Raw genomic sequence first — 19,227 nt, forward strand, 5'->3', positions numbered from 1 at the left:
TAAAAGGTTCAAATAGTGTGTCTTTTCCCTTCCAACTTATATTTAAACTCTATTTTGTCTTTGTCCCTAAAGGAAATAGCTGTAAAAGTCAGGTTTATGGTTGTTTATTGTGGTTTGGTACATCTCACATTGTTAACATCTCATTAACATGTCATTTTAAACTATTCAAATATATGAACATTCAAATTTTAGATTTGTCTTTAAATTTATTAAATAAATGCCAGACATTAAGACATAAAAAAACAACAGCATTATTACACATAAAATTTACAATAGCTTGTACAATTCCGGAATAACTTAAACAGTCATAAAAGTTGATTGGAAATTGAATTCCAGCTACAACAAAAACAAGCAGAAAGAAAATACCCCAAACAAAATATATTTTACGCAATTACATAATTTTACTGAACCTAAGGCCAGTTGGTGAATACCATTAAAAGTCAAATGGGAACCAATAGGAAGCCCATGAAAAGTGCAAAACCTGTAAGGTTTTGGTGTCTTTCACATTGAAAAGATAATTTTTATTTCCCCATAATCCTGCTACCCAGTCAGTGTAGATTAGAATATTTGAATGTAGCCTTAGTATGGATGCTCTTATTTTAATCTGTAGGAGGATTTAATCTGCACTTGGAGATGGCAGGTAAAATCTTGTCATGAAGGTATTTGACCTGTTGCTCCTGAGTTTCCTGCTTCTCAAATTCAAAGTAAGGGATCTAGAATCCAGGAAGAAGAAAAAAAAAACAAGAAAAATGTTTTGAAGAAGTTGAAAATTGCTAGACAGAAAACAAAGTATTTTTCAAAGTGTTTGCGAAACATACTGTACCTCCACCACTTCATATCCTATCCTTTGGAGGTGTCTCCTCTTGGTGGCTTCCTTCCCCAGCAGGTGTTGCGTGTGCCTACAGAAACGGCTTGGACCATCCAAACACAGTGCAATTCTATGCAAAACCGGGCAAACAGTAGAAATATGAATTTTTTAATAAAAAAATAATTTTCCCAGCATGCAAAACAATTCCATTAGCTTCAAAATCATTCAGCATGTATGATTATTTTCACTTCTTAAATGCCTAGAATGTCTTTTCTTTAAAAATGCTCACTTCTTAATACTTTGAAAAATACCAGATGACTCCAACATGAACAGTTCTTACCTTTTGTATGTGTGTTCCCACTGAGACTGGGGAAGAATGAATCCATTCTCGTCCACAGAAATCTCCAAATCTAAAACACCAGATCTGACACAATGAACACTGACGACTAGCACAGCAAAGATCAATCAATCATAAAAAATGCAGTCCTAACTGTTGCTGTCTAAAGCTCAACAGGTGGCTTTCATCTATACAGGGTTCTTTTTTTGCCTTCAAGTCAATATTAGACATGTGCTTGAAACTATCGTAAGACATTGCCAAATTGGAAAAAAATGTGAGTATATGGCCTTGGAACTCTCTTTAAAAAAATAAAAATTACAGTTCATTAGAGTTCTCTTTCTATCTCACAATAGGAAAAATGAAAAAAAAAATGTAAATTAAAATATCACTATAGCTTACCAACAGTATATCCAATAGAAGTGAAGACTCTGGTGGAAAAGAATTTCCCCCCTAGAAGCTGCACAAGTGGGCCTGTGACCTGTCTGTACAGTAATGTCTCCATAGGGCTCTCAAAGGCCTGATCAGGGGAAGAAAACTTCTTCATATGGAGAAAGAAGGGAAGTTTGGGACCCTGAAAGTTAAACAGGGAAAGGAAAACATTAGTTTTACTATAAAGATCACTGCCATTGAGTTTTCTCAAAGAAAACATTTTTATTCTGTTTTTTTTGTTTTGTTTGTTGCTATAATAATCAGACCATTAATGAAAATTCAAGCTTACCAAGTAGCAAGTGCACTCTAATGAGGCAGAAAGATGGAGCTGTGTTAGTTGTCCCAAAACAGTCTTGTCCACAGGTTCACTGTTTGCTTTATGGATGAGAGAGATTATTAATTTATCCCGTTACGGATGGTTTTCTGCAGCAAGTAATAAAGTAACAGCAATTATGGGAAAGTGAATGGGGCTAAATGGGAAGTTGAATGGTATAAGGTCATAGCTTAGAATGGCACAATCAACAACTACACATAAATCTAACTAGAATATATACAGTAGCAAGACTTCAAAAATGAGGTTTATACATGGTCCCCTGAATAGATCCATGTAAATTCAAACATTTAGAATTTAAAAAGCTTCCTGGATGAGAAGCGAAACATCTTTAAAATTGGAAAACAAAGTCAAGTGGAATGTTTTTAACTTTTCTGGATTGTTAATTAACTTAATATATTCTGCAATAATGAAAATGTTATTTTAGAAGATGTCCAAGGACTGAACACTTTATGACTGACAGCTATTAATTGCATTGAAATGTAGACCTGCAGAGCATTGATTCAAGGATAATAAATACAAATGCATGCCCTACCTGTCAGGTTATATTTGTAAAAGGAAAAAAAAAGAATTTCTATTTATCTCAGTGTTGTGTTGATTTTTAAATAAGACCTTAATAGAGAGAGTAAACACTTTACAATTATTGTTTCTCCATTGTATGTTGTATGATTACACACTCAGTCCTATCACTTATATAACTATTGTTTACTCCTTACACATTTATATGAATGGATGAGTAAACAGTCAAACCTTCCCCTTCATTGTATTTATCGGCAGTCTGAGAACTCAAAATACCTTGCCGTTTTTGTCGGAAGTATGGGCTAAAGATCCTGACCATGTAGTTGAGTGGAAAACGTTCCAGGTGTATGCATGCGTGCAGCACATCTATTAGGGAGCGAGGCTTGAAGTTGGAAAATCTTGCCGATAAAACTTTCTCCAGCTTTTCGAACATCTGATTGGAACACTGAGGATTAAGCCATAGAAGAACAGATTATAATGTTAACTTGTGATAAGGAGGTGTACTATCTATCTTGAATATTTTATTTTATGTACTGGGACGTATTGGAGACATGCAACATAACCCTACAGTCTCACCTGAGGTAGGTAGTTGAGCCGCCCAATCGCAACAACCTGTTTAGTTATCTGCATGTCGGTGTGCGTCTCAGCGCTGCATACAAAGTTCTCAGCTACAGCCTCAAAGATCAGCTCAGACCGGCACCTCGTATGCAAACAGTAATCCATGACTGTACTGATCAGCTCTGGATCACACTTTCCCAGCCTGCCTGATTCAGAAAAAAATTATTAGTACATTTTCTTTTTTTATTTATTGTCCCTGCAAATACACTAAAAGTCACATAGTAGTAGGTTCATCTTAATCTGAAGAGAAAATACCTGGAAGGTGTTTCTCCATAGCAGCTAGGAGTTCGTCATCATGTTGCTTCAGAATCATTAGAGCAGAGAGCACCTTGATTATTTCACCATCACTGAAATCTTTAAAGATCCGTGAAGCTCTGTGGGTCAGCCTCAGCACCAAGGAAATCGCCTGTAAAACAGAAAATCTGTATAAGGCTTCAAATGCAGTAGGAGTGTAGATCCTATTAACTCTATCCTTTACACTTAAAATATTACGTGTCATATCATTGAAAGTATCTTAAGGTTTTTCAATATTCTAAAACATGTTCAGCTCTAGATTATCCTTATTTTTTACATACATGTTTGGGGCCAAAATGATACAATTTAAACTTTTAAACAATCACCAAAACTTTCAGAATACCTCTACAGACTTGCTACAGCAGATTTTCATTATTTTAATTAAGATAATCTCCAGTTTGTCCCATTTGATGGTGCATCTGTCAGTACTGTACCTGTTTATGCTTTAACTTGACCAGAGACTGCAGAATCTCACTGACTTGGCTGGCTCTCAGCCTGTGGACCTGCCTTTGAGTCTGTCTGTGGAGAGCAGACAGCATCAGTGTTTGCCGCTGGCAGCTTGGCTCATAGAAGGCTGTCAGCAGGGAGTAGACTGCAGCAGCTTCACTGGGGGAGACCATATCCTCCTCTACAGCACAGATTATGGAGTTCAGGACCTCTGTCACCACTCTGGACTCACGGCCTTCCAAGGCACATGCTACCTTTCCTAGATGGCAGAGCTGCGCCACCCCGACATCCCTGTTGGAAAGCAGCTCCAGACACTCTTTCACCAGGATCAGGACTGGAGGGCTCTGGGCCTCCAAGCCAAACTCAACACATGCTTCAAGTAAAGTGGCCAGTCCTTCTGCTCTGTCATTGCAGGAAAACCCTGCCAGCTTAGAGCACAAATCGATGATGACCTCCTCCTCAAACAGAGACTGGATATTAACAAGGGTCCCTTGCTGTGCTTTAATGGCATAGGGTGTGTATGGAGACAGTTGTTGGGCTCCTCTGTCTGTAGGTAACTGTACCATGTTCACATCAGTGTGATAGGAGGTCATTTTATTGCGTCGGGCTGCAGATGCTGGAACCGGATAAAGTTTAGGAGCGCAACCTGCTGGGATCCGCGTCCTTTCTCTTTGGAAACAGCGCGCGTCAGTTACGCACGGCTGTTGCGCAATGACTGATGTTTTACACAAAAATTCAGGATCTTTGAGTCTTTCTGATGAGTTGCAGAGACTGAGGCCACGGTACAGAGGAAAACACACAGAGGCTTGCTGACATACTGTCCTCCACGACGCTGACAGACAGATGATGGACTTCATAATGAAAATGCTTCTTCCTCTGTAGGATAATCACAGTTTCATCAAACACACCCAATGTCAACCAAAAAAAAGTTTAAATATAACGTGAAAACTAAGGCTTCAACAAAAAGAAGTGCAGAAACTCAAGAGATAAACAGATGATTACAGTTCAATTTAAAGACAGGAACCGATTAAATGCTTCTAATACCAAAACTAATCCCATCAGTGCACTAATCAATAGCATCTTTCCGAAAGATTAAACACGACTTACCGTCAGTGAGACACTGTGCTCATGTAAGCCGGAGACATTGCCTGTTACATAGAAGTCGCCTTCAGTGTTTTGTAATGAAGTTGTGTAAGGTCGTTCACGTGCTTCCATGTGCTGCCACCCTGTGGCTAAAGTGTGTATTGCAAGCAGGCTACACCTACCACTTCAGTAGAAGGCTTTTAAGAACCTCATTATGGCCCCTATCAGTCAGGGGATGAAATGTATTTGGCAAGGCTGCCTGAAAAAGTGTCTTTATAAAAGTAGAAATCAAGCAGATTCTGGCAAATAAAATTAAGTGAATGCTCATTTTATAATAAAAGGTGCTGACACTTTGTTGAAATTGCATTCACATTTGTGTTCTTATTTAACTTTCACTTTTTTTTTAATAAAGTGATTGCATTTTTTTGTAAAATGACTACTCAAAAAGTTAAAAATAATGTTTAATGTATTTTTTTTTCCTGATTTTGCAATATTTATTTTTTAAGGGGTTCATAAACGTTTATATAATGAAGCTCGTCTTAAATGTGTAATGGAAATTGTTTTAGACATTTGTAGCTATATTATATTTAGCATCTTTCTATTTTTCTATAGCTTATGTTCATAAGCTCCCTGCTCAGTGAAGAATCTTAACTTGTTAAATGATCTGTGGCCCTGGTCTGTCATGTTGTTATTGCAGGTTATTACACATGTGGATCCTAAAGGATTTCAATGAAGATATTGTTAACAAAGGTCAGGTAAAGGTTGTAGTTAGGAAAGGCTTGGTTTCCTACAAATGTATTTTTCTTATTTTTTTATTTTTTATGTTGCGCTATGATGGAATTGTACTAATCATTATTGATCCCCTGATTACTCTACTGTCCTTATTTCACTCATAGATAATTGCTGTTGTTTAACTAATTTGTATTCCTGTAAATTCCAGTTTTAATAGTACATTTTCTCTTTTAGAGTTATTACAACAACAACTGGAGTAAGATATACTCTATGTAGAGAGTTAATTGAACACTAATTTAGAGTGGGACCAAATGTACTCAGATTGGTGTTAAATGTAACTATTAAAGCGTTACTTTTACACTGCAAAATTGTGTCTTTTTCCAGCCAGTTTTAAATCGTGTTATGAGGTTTTCTGCTTTCTGCTTTCTACTTCCCATTTAAAAGGAGATATTTTCTTTTTCACAAACAGCTATGGAAGTCCTCAAAAAAATAAAGTACATGTGTTGGGTTCATTTTGTTTTATTGATTCTTTATGTGATCCAATAGGAAGGCTATTGTTGTGTAAGAAACTTCTCATGTTTCTACCCTGCATTCCTGTTCATTTATGTTTTTTTCTCTAGAACTTAACAGTCTAGAACTTTTCACATAAAAACCTTTGGTATTTTTGGAGATTTTATGCCCTTGCAACTTATATGTAGTATTAATATTACTAAAATATCAGAACACGTCTATTCTGACCTCATTGCATCACTTGCTGACGTTGTTGTTCCCTCACTCTCCACAAGATGGCGGTAGATACATAGAAACAGTTTTATATACAGAGAGTACTCAGTGTTGAGTTTAATTTTGGAAAAAAAAAAAACAATAGACCAAGACTCATTTAACTGTAACAAGAATATTGCTTCATCATAGCATACGTAGCATGGTATTGCAGTAAACTCTGATTTTGCTTTCTTTATGTTATACCATTACATTAAGCAAAAATCCAACTCTAATAATTCTCAAACTATTTATTTAAAGATTTTTTTTCTGATATTCATATTTGAGTACACATGTTTTTGTTGTTCTTTTAAATAAATGTGTCCCAAGAGTTTGTTTTGATGTTTGTCTGTTTTTGGCTGTCAGTGTTTCTAGGTTGATCCAAATGTCATCTGGACCCAAAATCTCTGAGACAATTGGTGTTAGTCTGTGTGTGAGTTTCTGTCTGTATCACTCATCTGACCACTCTATCTCTTTACAAACAAGCAGCCCCACTGCAGGCCCTCTGGACACAACTTGGACGAAGACGAAAGAGCAACAAAACCCAAAGTCTTCGGATAGGGAGCAGGGCAGAAGAGATAAGGTCTTTTATAATAAAGTTACTGTTCTGCCAGTAATGCTGATGAATCACGCTGAGTCGTCATTCTGCCCCTGTGTGGCCTAAGAATCTGTATTAGTGTGTTTTTAGATTAAAAAAAACTTACGTTATCTTCTTTCCGACTGAATTATCTGAAGGACTAACAAGGTTTTATGATGATCCAAGCCCTGAGCTGTACAAAATAAATTCCTTTTTCTATTTTTTTTTTATTTCAATGAGAACTGAAGTTCAACTATTTAATCTTTTTCTTTAAAATTTCTTCCATTGGAGACACACTTGAATTAAATAATTATTAAAAGAGTAAACAAATATTCTAGCATTGAAGACACTCAATAAGTATTTCGGTGTTTATTCATCCTGTTCATTCTATGAAAAAATGTAGTTCTAGAGCTGTATGGAGTCATTGTCACATTACTGTCTCGTTTCTGAATTCCCCCACATTCTTTGTTGTGGACAGCTCAGGACTACAGACAGCCCATTTTAGCAGCTTCTTCCTCAGGCATGACTTTGTAATGTGAGCAGAATGTGGTTTTTCATTGTCTCTTGACAAGATTTTATCCACATAACAGCATGTGTTACCATGAAGTAGCAGTGTAACTTTGTCTGGTATAAACTGTCAACCATTGCAAGATTCTTTTAAATGCTTAATTTAAGAAGAGATTTAGTGCTCATCAGATTTATAGGCACACCAAAAAAAAAAATAAATAAATAAAAAAAAAAAAAAAAAAAAAAAAAAAATATATATATATATATATATATATATATATATATATATATATATATATATATATATATATATATATATATATATATATATATATATATATATATATATATATATATATATATGGACAGCAAGCCTTAAAACAAATGTATAGTCAACATGTTATACTGAAAAACTAGGGAAATTTAACCATATAAGATCAGAACAATTATTCAGTGGGTAAAAAAGCTTTTACTTAACTCACTGGTGACATTAAGCCCTTTGCCAGCAGGAAATCTTGTAGCCTTTTATGACATTTTATTATGTTGGAGGATAAAGAGTTTAGAATCTCTGAACTTATCTCTTTGCATAATCAGACTAGAATGTCCAGATTCCTTGGTATTCTATTTATATGGCATTCTATTTATATGTTGTAATTTTACACATTTCCTATAGGATTTAGGTTTGGGTACCAAGAAGGCCTTGAAAGAAGATTGATTTTGGTTTCTGGTGAACCATGTCTGTACTTAAGTGAATGGTTCTTAGAAGGCTAACAGGTCCACAGCATCACAGATCTCCCTCCATACACATGGGTATGACACTCATCAGATACTTATCCTTCCTTTCATTTCAGGCACTCTATAATGAAACAGACACACCTAAGCTTAGGCTTCATCTGACTTTAGCAAAGAGATCCACTCAATATCCATCTCTTTGATTGGATGCTTTCTGCACTCCATGCAGGAGGTGGAAACAAAAGGATCCTAACTGAATTAACATCTCTGTTGGATAATATTTCCCACCCCATACATGAAGCTGCAGAACTGGGGAGCTCCTTCAGTGACAGACTGCTGCACCCTAAATGCACCAGGGAGCATTATCACAGATCCTTCCTCCCAGCAGCTGTAAGACTTTATAAACATGGCTGTTTTCAACAACCTAAATACGTTGCTACATTCATGCTGATTTTGCACAGTTTCTAGCTTAGTCAGTAAATAACAAGCTGCAGTCATTTTGCACATCTCTGATGTTGCTGCTATTTTTTAAGTATCCATTTCTGTAAAAATGTCAATAGTTGTATATTGGTTATTTTATTCTCCAGGTGCTCAGTTTTATACTGTTAAGACACTTTACAGTACAGTATTTTAGTGTTTATCTTTTAACTCTTCACTAATATGTCATTATTTTAAATTTTTCTAAGGTCCACATTTGTGTGACAATGTTTTCTATGATATTTTTGCTGCTTTAAACACCAGAATTTCCCTATCGGGATTTTCTTTTCTATTCTAAAATCTTACCAGACACTTAAACTTTATGTTTGTAATGGTAGAGCCTAAAATCGATTTTCCAAGCATGCCTCCAAAAGCCCCAGTATGGATGTTAATAATGTCCAGAGGATGTTGTAAAAAACTTGTAACACCTAAAGGCCTCTCTGATGGATTTATCTAAGAGAGCTTATAGCTTTTTCTTTTACCTCCTTTACTATTCTGCTTACTGTGTGCAACATAAACATACATCACCAGCCTGGACACATCATGATTAAACAACCAAGTAGTTATAGAAGTTTCTAGAAATTATAACCCTTATTAATACTGCATGTGTTATTTTGTTTTTGCAAAGCAAAACAAGACACATTTTCTTTCTGTATCATATAGCTCCGAGTTTTGTCCAGAAACCTATTTCCTGTATTAATTTAATACAATTTTAGACACCAACAGTCATTCATTGATTTCTAATACCTACTTAATTCATGAAGGTGTTGTTGCTGCACACATATTTGCTTAGCAATGTTTAATTATATCATACATTGGTGATATATTCAAATTATTTCAATTTATTCAATCAATATCTTTCTTATTTGTTTCTAAATAAACTTTAAACATGTAGCGATCAGCAAGGTAGAATTACAACTCAATCCAAATCTTTATGTCCCACAAACACTTACTGTATAGAAAACAGTCTGCTGTGAGTGTCTTATCTAGTTGTCCAAATTGTCTGCAATCAAACTATGTTTCAACAGACATTAAATGAGGAAATTATCTATGCTGGAACTGAATACAGTTACACTTAAAGTGCTCTTTGTTCAGCTGTCAATGTGACATAGGGCCGGATTTATCAAGATCCAATTTTGCGTGCAGTAATTTGCGCTCGCAAACTGGAATTTTGCGCGAGGGGCTGAACCATGGTTTGCGGGTGATTTAACAAGAGCGATTGCGTAACTGGTGGCAGGTGCAAAACTGTTGGAGACGCCCTATTTAAATGATGGTTTTGTGCGTCTTGTGGTTTGCGGCAAAGTAGTTTGTAGTCTGTACAAACTAGTGCATTAGGAAATTTAAATCTTACAGTGACCCCCAACAAAAAAAATAAATAAGTAAATAAATATATATATATATATATATATATATATATATATATATATATATATATATATATATATATATATATATATATATATATATATATAAATTGGCAACCTTTATTCCCTAAGGTGGTATGTGCTGCAGTAAAAAAAAAACAAACAAAAAACAGGTGTTTTGTATTGGCCTGTGACTGTGGATGAGATCCCCGCAGCATTTGGCATGTTGCTCCACAGGCGCAGGGGGAGAACCCCGACCCCGTCGGACAGCACTTCTGAAAAAACGACATTGGGAGATCCCAGCTCTCACTGCAACCGTACGCTGGAATGACCCAGATGCAAAAAAGTGCAATGTTGCAAGGAGTTTTGTTATATCTGGTATTGCGTGCGTCCTCCTTGTGGCTGGCTCCAAATCCATTCAGAGTTCCCCCAACAGCTCCAAAATGGCAATGCTGGATAAACTATATGTTTTGATGATCGTTTCCTCGTTCATTGCAAAAATATTCACACGGAGTGAAAAAATGCGTTCTCTGCGTCTCCTTGCTTCATTTCGATGTCTCCTTCTTGCGACAATAACCGCTGCCATGTGTGCGCAATTACGCATACAGACCATTTGCACCTTGTTTTGAAACGTGTTAAATATAGAGTCAGATACTGTTAGCAAAATTGCGTTCAGGTTTGATAAATCACTTTGCGAGTGCTAAATTAATATATTTACATGTTCTCCTCCCACAAGACGCACTTTTGCGTGTAAACGCCCCATATTGCATATTCATTGCAGAAAAAGTACTAAATGGATAAGAGGCGCTATTTAGCACGTTTTAAAGACCAAATCCTTTTAGCACGCTGTTGATAGATCAGTTTGTACATTTTTTAGCGTGCGCAGTGAAATAGCTCACGTTTTTATACACGCAAACCTTTGATAGATCCGGCCCATAGTGTACTATAGAAGCAAACATAAAAAAGAAGTGTTTCTATGTTGGCATATAAATTAAACACAACTCCAAAAATACAATTAAAAAACAAATGTGAATACATAGTAAAATATAAAATGGTGCAATGGTTAGCTCTACATCAAAAATGTTCTGGTTTCAAATGCTGGCTTGGTCTCTTCTTGGAGTCTGCATGTTCAGGTAGAGGTTTCAGATACAGTTTGTTGTGCTCCTGACTGTTGAAAAAGGAGTTTATATAAAAGAAAGAAAGAAGTCTGGTGCAGTGCAGGATCACTCATCTTTATGCTTAATCTTTTATATATATAAAAAATAGACAAGAACCATGAAGATGGTCTTTCTCAAATTAACCCTACATACAAAAGTCACCCTACTTAGTTTGTATATGCTGTGTCAAGTTTTGGCTGGTCTTTCTATTTAATAAATTTCCATGCATTTTGTTTTATTTTTGATTTCCTTTAGTTTTCAAATTTTATTTTGCTTTTATAGATGTGATTGTCCCTTTATATGACACCATGCTTTAAGAGTTGATTACTGACACAGCTGCGATGGTTCAAAAAAAGGTTTTAAAGGTTAAAATCTAGATGAGGTTCTACTTATTTCAGAAACAGGCTTCAGAATGGCACCAGGAAGAGAGCCATGTGATTAGACAGAGTTATGGAGATGATGATTAATGATCTGATTTAGAGCAAAGCAGGTGCCTAGATCGCCAGAGTTCCAGGAGAAGGTGAGTCAGTCCACTGAACTGAGGTTGGCAGGAGGTGTATGACTGTGTATTAATATTCGTCTGTTTCCTTTCAGGTAGGATGATGAGAAATGGTAGAGAGCTGGAGGTTGGACAGACAGGTGAGTGAAGTGACGTCAGTGATATGAATCCAGATAGCTGTACCAGGAGGCCTGCCAGTGTAGAGCTGGAAAGAAATGGAGAGGGATTTTTAGGAAAAAGGAACAAGACCACCTGGGCTTGGAACTTGAATATAAAAGTAAGGATCCAATTTCACAGAACAGAAGTTTGAGCAAAACAATCTGGTGTTTGCTTTAAGAAACCAGCTCCTCTTTAAGCTCCTCCTGATGAGCATCGATTAGCTGCAGTCGCTGAACCTGCACCTGCTGCTCAGACGCTGGAGAGAGAAGGAGAAGAGATACGCCGATACATCAGCCCTCACACTGTCATATAGCTACAACAAATGGAAACATGAGTCTTTTGCTATTTTCAAAAATTATATATTTTTACCAAAAATGTCCTTAGAATTCGATATATCAGCTACTTAATCTTATGAAAGAGTGGTGACACACAAATAATTTTCCAAAGAAGCATCCTGATATCATGGTTATACATCACAACATAATTGGGTACAATCTAGCGCCTAAAATAACAGGTAGTCCCATTGAAGAAGGCTTCAGGACATCCAGGTGTGTCCATTATGAGCAAGAATGATCTCCAACTGCAATAGAATTATGTTGCCACCAGTACAATACTTAGCTTGCAAACTTTGAAGGCAGAAGAGAAGGAGCGCAATAAAACACACAGTGTGCCAAGGCCTTTTTCACAACCGCCCTGTGAAATGGGGTGCAGCAAAAAGCATCTTCTGTCCAAAAATCCAATCAAGAGCAGACAAAATTTCTATGGAAAGTACAAGGATAGGCAGAAGAAGATTCGTGCAAAAGTTATGTCCTCTGATGAATCCTCCCTCTGAAAGAAAGCCAACGGTGAAGCATCTTGATAAAGTCCATGTGTGAGGTTGCTTCTCATCCAAGGGTGAAGGTTTGCATACAGCTTCTCTGTAAGCAAACTGCCATGGATGAAACGATGGATCAAAGCTTTCTTCAAGGGCAAGTTCTTCCAAAAAATTTATGCAGGTTTGGTGATGATCTGTGTATCTTCCAGCATGATGGAGCACCATGTCTTAGGGCTAAGAGGATAATATAGTGAACACTGAAACTAAAACTGTTGCCAGGAATGTCCCTAATATCTTAGCCCTATTCAGATCCATTGGTCAGATTCAAATAAGCAGGTGGATAAACAAAAGCAAACAAAGAATGATCATTTCAGAAACCTAATAAACAAATAGCACCAGCAGTAATGGTTTGGTCCAGAAATTGATATTCAACGTGCAAGAGAGAGGTATAAAGTTCTAAATAAAATGATAAACTTTTGAGAAATTAAAACTTTAGTTGTTTTTAATGGTACTTGATAATACATTAAAATCATGAAATATTGCTGTTACTCCTTTGTATGCTTTACAAATATATGAATATATTTAAAATAATAAAGCCAACATATTGTTTCATTGCCAAAACTTATGTGTATGAATGCACTGTTGTTGACTGTCTTCCTGATCGGCATGGCTCCAAATCCTAGCTTAATAGGCTTCTGTATCTAAAGTAATGTGCTGAGGCCCTTACCAGTCAGAGGCCAGATGATGGTGCCAGCTGGCACTTTGTCTTTGCATGGTATTATTTGTGTGTGCTTTGATGGTGTGTGGTTTTCCTGTGCTGCCATCAGAGCCTGCAAAGCCTGGAAATTTGTGTATCATTAAACAATGGCAACTCAGTATTAAAAAATAATCAATGGGCTTTTTGTGTCTGATTTAAAACATTAAGCTCTAAATGGAGATTGTTTCTGTGGTTTCTGATCAAACAATATGTATAGTTTGACATTGGAAAATTAGCTGACCGACCATTGACAGTTGAATTAGGATACTCTAGTCAATATTTAATTCTTGAGTGTTGGCCTAGTGGTTAAGAGCAGTGCGCTTGTGCTCTGAGAGGGTTACAAGTACACAGCTCAATTTCCACATTCTCCACTCTGGGTTTCTGAGCAAAACCCTTAACCCCACACTACTCCCTGGGCACCACACAATGACAGCCGACTGTCTGATATCATAGTTATACAGAGAGGGAATTTCCCCATTGTGGGAAAAGAAAGGGATTTACATTTATGAAAAAACATTCATATATCTAAATAAATTCATACATTTTTATCACTCTCTCGGGAAGAAAGTGACTTAACAGGGAAACAACAAGAACCTAACAGAAATATCCTCTTAAAAAGGCATATCAAATTTGTTTGTTGGCTGTAAAAAAAAATCTCCAGTAGGACAGCCTACACTGAGAGGTTTAGCCATAACTTCTTTCAGCTTTAAGTTCTGGGAGGGATCATCTTTTCTATTGGTTTCCTCTTGTTGCACATGTGGACTTCAAGTGTTTATCTATCCAGTTAGCCTCAGTTTCAGCCATTCATTGTAGCTCCAATGCTCATGGTGTTTACTGTGAAAAAAGCAGTGTTGCAAAAAGCAGACTATAAGTTTATCAGAAAAAGACCTTATTAGACCATAGTAAGTTCAGGTGATTCTTCCACAAGGTAGGATCAGTTATTAAAAAAGTGACTTGAGTGTTTCTTACCTGCATTTCAGAAAACATCAATACCTTAAATACTTAGTGTTATCACCTATGGCTCAAGGCCCTTCAGTGAGTCATTCTTCTAGTCATCTACCGTATGAGGCCACTCTGGGGAAAATTTGTGCCATCATAGAAACATTTTGTGCTTTTGGGGTAAACATTTTAGACTGCTTTTCGTTCAGTTAAATGGTTTGTTTCAAAATCTTTCAAAACACCTCTCTTAAGCTCTTACCAGTCATATGGTAATACAATCATTCTAATTAAATAGTAACAAACCCCAAAGTTTGATTTTTTTTTTGATAACTGAATAAATGGATGTCTTATAGAGTTGTGTATATAGTTGTGTCTAAAACTGTCTGTATGGTTGAGTTTGAGGAGGTGAGGAGTGCCCGCTGGGGGGCATCGAGGCAAAACTCTAGCTGAGCTCAAAGTCAGGGACCAGTTCAGCAGCGGGCTCAGGTGGCTCTGGACGGCACAGACCGGGCTCAGGGGCTGGAGAGGGGACACCAGAGGGCACTAAAGAGGAGACAGAGGGCACTAGAGAGGGAACACCAGAGAGGCCTGAGACTAGAGAGGGGACACTAGAGGGACCTGAGGCTAGAGAGGGAATACTAGAGGGAGCTGATCCACCCGCTTCAGCCTCTATTTAACCAGCCTTCAATCAGTCATCAGCGCCAGATTATTCAAGCCTTTGGTGAGAACTCTCTAGCGTTCCCGAGTGTTTCTGATTTCCTGATTCTCACCTGGTCTCCTTCTGGACCTCTGAGCCTGCCTGTCCTCATTCTGATCTGTTTGCCTAACCTGTCTTTGGATTCCTGCTGGATTTCTGCCTGCCTGTTTAGCAGACTTAGAGCTGTTCCCCTACTCTGTTCTGGATTTCCCTTCGGCACCTCTTCGGACCTCTGATCTCCTGGCTCTGACTAATGAGCACATCCTCAACACTGGCTTCGCCCCCATTATCCTGCCATTCTTCATCTGCACGATTCAGATCTCCTGTCTGTCCCCTGACCTCCGAGTGACCAGAGCCTGGGACTCTCTGGGTGGCGCCCGCTGCGTCTTGTTGGCTGCCTCTTGGCTAGAACCTACCTCTTCCTCTGTGCTCGGACTGAACTCTAAGACCTGGTTAGTGACTCAAACGTTCATTTTCATCCTCACGCCAGATAGAAGTGGTCACTATCCAGTATTCTCCTCCTGCAGAGGTTCTTTTCTAAGAAGCCGATGCTTTTCTCTGCAGTTCTGTCTTTAATAAATATTTTGTTAAATCTAACTGTCTTTCCGCCTTGAATACTGTGCCCTGTTCTGACTGGCCGCAGGCTAAACTTTATCTGCTGACCAACAATGTTTAAGCCTTTCCTACAATGTTCTGACTTCCCCTAATCTACAATAGTTATATGGGACTATATTTAGATAATGAATGAATATTGACTGAAGGAAGAGCACATACATTTTCTAATTGCTTGTTTTGTCCATCTGTATTGATTTTATCTATCTCAAAAAAGGATAACACAACAGCAACCACACAAAGCCTATATATGCCAATGTGATAGTGATGCAGTTACTAAAATATATGAAAAAAAAAATAAAATGATGTGGTAGATGTGCATAGGCTTTCTGTTATGATTAAAATAAGAATAATGATCATAATGATAATTATTATTATTGTTAAAGGGATAGTTCATGTTTTTGGACATGATATTGTATGAAACATTCACTGGTTGTAGCTAAGACATAACAGTGTCCCTACCGTCACTGAGTCTCCTGCTAAGAGACGTTCCAGAGAGTAAGTTCCTGTTCTGTAGAGGGGCACAAAGCTAATAAAAATATGCATGTGTTTTGTTAGACTATTTCAACAATTTGAAAACATCCCAGAGCTATGTCAGATATCAGTTAGGATTATTTTATTGCCAGTCCTCCGCATAGGTGCAAAGGACACTACCAGCAAACAGAAATAAATTAAACAGCTCATCAACATGCCAAATAGTTGTTCACAAAAGTGTTGTTAGGCCATTATTAATGAGGAACAATATGTACTAGCCCTATGTACTAACCCCTCATCTCAGCTGTTGTAAATAAGTAGACTAGCTTTTATAATCAAAATGGAAAATAGAGAAAATAATGTTGACAAAGGATGAAGCAGGGAATGCTCTTACAGTAAAAGGGTTGTGGGTATCATTCAAAAAAGCTATCTGAATTTAGCCTTAGAAGGACTGTTTTGTGGTCCTACCTCTAGTGGAGACACTGATCAGCTGCAGCCCCTCACCTTTGCTCTGGTGTGCTGTCTGCCCAGCATGCTTCTCTGATCTACCTCTGTTCTCCTTTACGCTCTTCCCAAACTAGCACAGACAAACTGTTGCCTCTCATCTTCTTTGTGGAGTTTATTTGCTGGTTGGCAAGAAATGAAAGTTGAACTGGCCGTCATCTGCTTTTGCTCGCCTTGAAATTTGTCTGACCAGCGTAAGTAATTCACAAGGCCGTCAGAAGGATCCACTAGAGTAAAAAGAGGGAAGGTGAGACTTCCTTCTGTAAATTATTGCTCTAGAATGCTGGCTCACCTTCCCTTCTGTCTGTAGTGAATACATCCACCTGCTGTTGATGAGCCTTTTAATTTTGTCCTTTTCAAGGTACTGTCTTCCACACCTACACGGTAGTGTGGTAGTGGCCAGAAATTAGTCCTAATTGATGTCATGTTCTGACATAGATCTGGGATGTTACAAAGTTGTCAAATATACTAACTAAACATATACATTGTTTTTCTAGCTTAAAAACCTTTGATGATTTGCGCCAGAATACAATACCGGAACTACATTTTCTCCAGTAGGTTACTGGTTGATAATAACAATAATAAACTAGACAATGTAAAAGAGCTTATAGCTGCAAGGTAAGACACATTTTATGATAAGTATATATATATATATATATATATATATATATATATATATATATATATATATATATATATATATATATATATATATATATATATATATCCCTTGAGGGAGATTACAGATTTAGACTAGGTGTTAGGTATAAGACTAAGGTGTGAATTGAGTTTTGGTTAGGGTTGTACCCGTAATGGTTTAGGGAAAGTGTCAGATTTGGGCTGTAGAAATTGCCTACAAATTAATGAAATTAAAATTAAAGTCCCCGCTGGGATAGAGAAACCAAACTGCACTATTCTCTGCTTCATTCCTGCTACTCATCAGCACCTCTTATTTTGACACCAGAAAAACAGTAACGGTGAAACATGAGGATAATCTAGCATAAAATCCAACATACGAAAAAGATAATTCCATTGGATGTGGTTCGTGGTCTCCCTTTACTTTGTTCACCCATAGGCGGAATAAAAGTCGGTCCCATATAACCCGTGAAACTCGTTTTTCATTTAGGCAGTTTATCTGAAAATCGGTTAAGAGTTCATCACATTCAAATTGTCAAAATTCATAAAGTTGGGTTAGCCTTAAATGATGCGTATTGTGTCTGACAGCAGCTTTGTATGACCTAAGATGGCCGCTCTGTTGGCATGCCATTCACCCGATGACGGGTGTCTATCTATGTCTATAGATATATATGCCAGCTAGGGTTGTAAAAATGAGGCTGGAGAACAACAACGACAGATGTGTGAGATGTTTTCTTCACATGACTATTTTTTCCTATTTAAAATATTGAATTATTGCTTATCGCTCCTTTAAAAAAGATTTAGCAAGGTAACTCCTTCCTATAGGGTATGCAACATTTCAACTCTTTCTGTAGCAGTGGGAACAAATAACAGATTTCCTTCTTGAACACTAGGTTGTTTTGCTATAGGATCATAACGACAGGATCACAATGTTGACACTAGGAAAAATATTTAAGGCAGAGCTGAACTCATATGTATCCAACCGAATGGCAGAGATTTAACTGACAGCAGCCTGGATTTGCTTTTGTTACTTGCTGAAACAAGACCACAATTTAGCTTCAGCTCTGTTCTTTCTATAAAGAAAGCTTCTGCTTCAAGACATGTAACATCATGTGGCAGCGGGAGGTATTAATAATTTAAACTACAACCTCTCTCACACTCTCAGAACTGGAGTGTGTGTGTGCCAGTTGTGGAGGAATTTCATGAACAAGCCTTTCTCCTGGGGATTCCAGGGATAGCTGTGGTTTATTTTAAAAAGGTTAGGGCCATCATGTGTTTCTTATTTAGATCTAATTCAAGATGTCAAATAAAATATTAGCCCCGGTGGGATTTCTAATCATTTCTGATCATAATCGCCCGGGAATGTGTTTTGAGGACTTAGGAGTGTGACTGAGGCTTTTTCTATGGAAACAAAATGGCACATCTGTGGCACAGAGAGAGATACAGAAAATAAGAAAAAAACGGGGTGAAAGAGAGTCACATCGAGAGATAGGTGGTGCATTCTGGCAAGCAGTAGGAGCCTGTTTCACACCCAGATGAAACCAGTGTCAGAGGGGGAATGTGTGCTTAGCGTTAACAAGATAGGTGTGGCAGGACAGGGGTTAGGCCTGCTAGCTTTTTCTAGGTGGAGAAGAGAAGGAGGGAACACTTCATAATCCAAACCAATGCTCTGAAGATAAATTAATGACAGACCGAAGAGGACGCCACAAGTTCTTGCAAATGAATTTATTTTTCTCCACATGCTGAAGTCTTGTAAAAGACAGTGTTACACTGTCTACAGAATACCACAAGAGCAAACTGCATACTGATATTACCAATTCTAGCACATGATGGTAAAATGTAAATGGGAGGAGCATTTGGCTCTTTTTACTTTCCTTATTCAGCTAAGAGAACAAACAGGATTCTGTGAAATTCAAATTTGCACCATTCTGTTGTCATGGGAATATGTTCACAGAAAAATTGGCA

At 37.4% G+C, this 19,227-nt stretch overlaps 1 protein-coding gene across 1 annotated transcript; it reads right to left on the bottom strand.

Moving 5' to 3' along the window:
- Positions 1-227: 227 nt before the first annotated feature.
- LOC119785176 (FAST kinase domain-containing protein 3, mitochondrial-like) lies at positions 228-4,989 on the bottom strand. Its single transcript, XM_038287637.1, has 10 exons — positions 4,891-4,989; positions 3,771-4,657; positions 3,298-3,448; positions 3,001-3,188; positions 2,701-2,869; positions 1,864-1,949; positions 1,545-1,716; positions 1,149-1,218; positions 824-938; positions 228-713 (listed from the first exon to the last, which is right to left on the bottom strand). Exons 2-10 carry the CDS (start codon positions 4,638-4,640, stop codon positions 600-602), a joined length of 1,935 nt encoding a protein of 644 aa, XP_038143565.1. The 5' UTR covers positions 4,641-4,657; positions 4,891-4,989; the 3' UTR covers positions 228-599.
- Positions 4,990-19,227: the final 14,238 nt, after the last annotated feature.

Source organism: Cyprinodon tularosa, unplaced genomic scaffold (genome assembly GCF_016077235.1).
Source record: "Cyprinodon tularosa strain WSP-4 unplaced genomic scaffold, ASM1607723v1 ctg242, whole genome shotgun sequence".
NCBI classification, from domain to species: Eukaryota; Metazoa; Chordata; class Actinopteri; order Cyprinodontiformes; family Cyprinodontidae; genus Cyprinodon; species Cyprinodon tularosa.

Excerpts from the sequence above, each read along its gene's own strand:
- LOC119785176 (XM_038287637.1), bottom strand. The coding sequence starts at position 4,640 with ATGAAGTCCATCATCTGTCTGTCAGCGTCGTGGAGGACAGTATGTCAG. Across the intron at positions 2,870-3,000 it reads GGCTCAACTACCTACCTCAG|TGTTCCAATCAGATGTTCGA; the intron begins GTGAGACTGTAG and ends CTTAATCCTCAG. Across the intron at positions 1,219-1,544 it reads TTCTATTGGATATACTGTTG|ATTTGGAGATTTCTGTGGAC; the intron begins GTAAGCTATAGT and ends CTGGTGTTTTAG.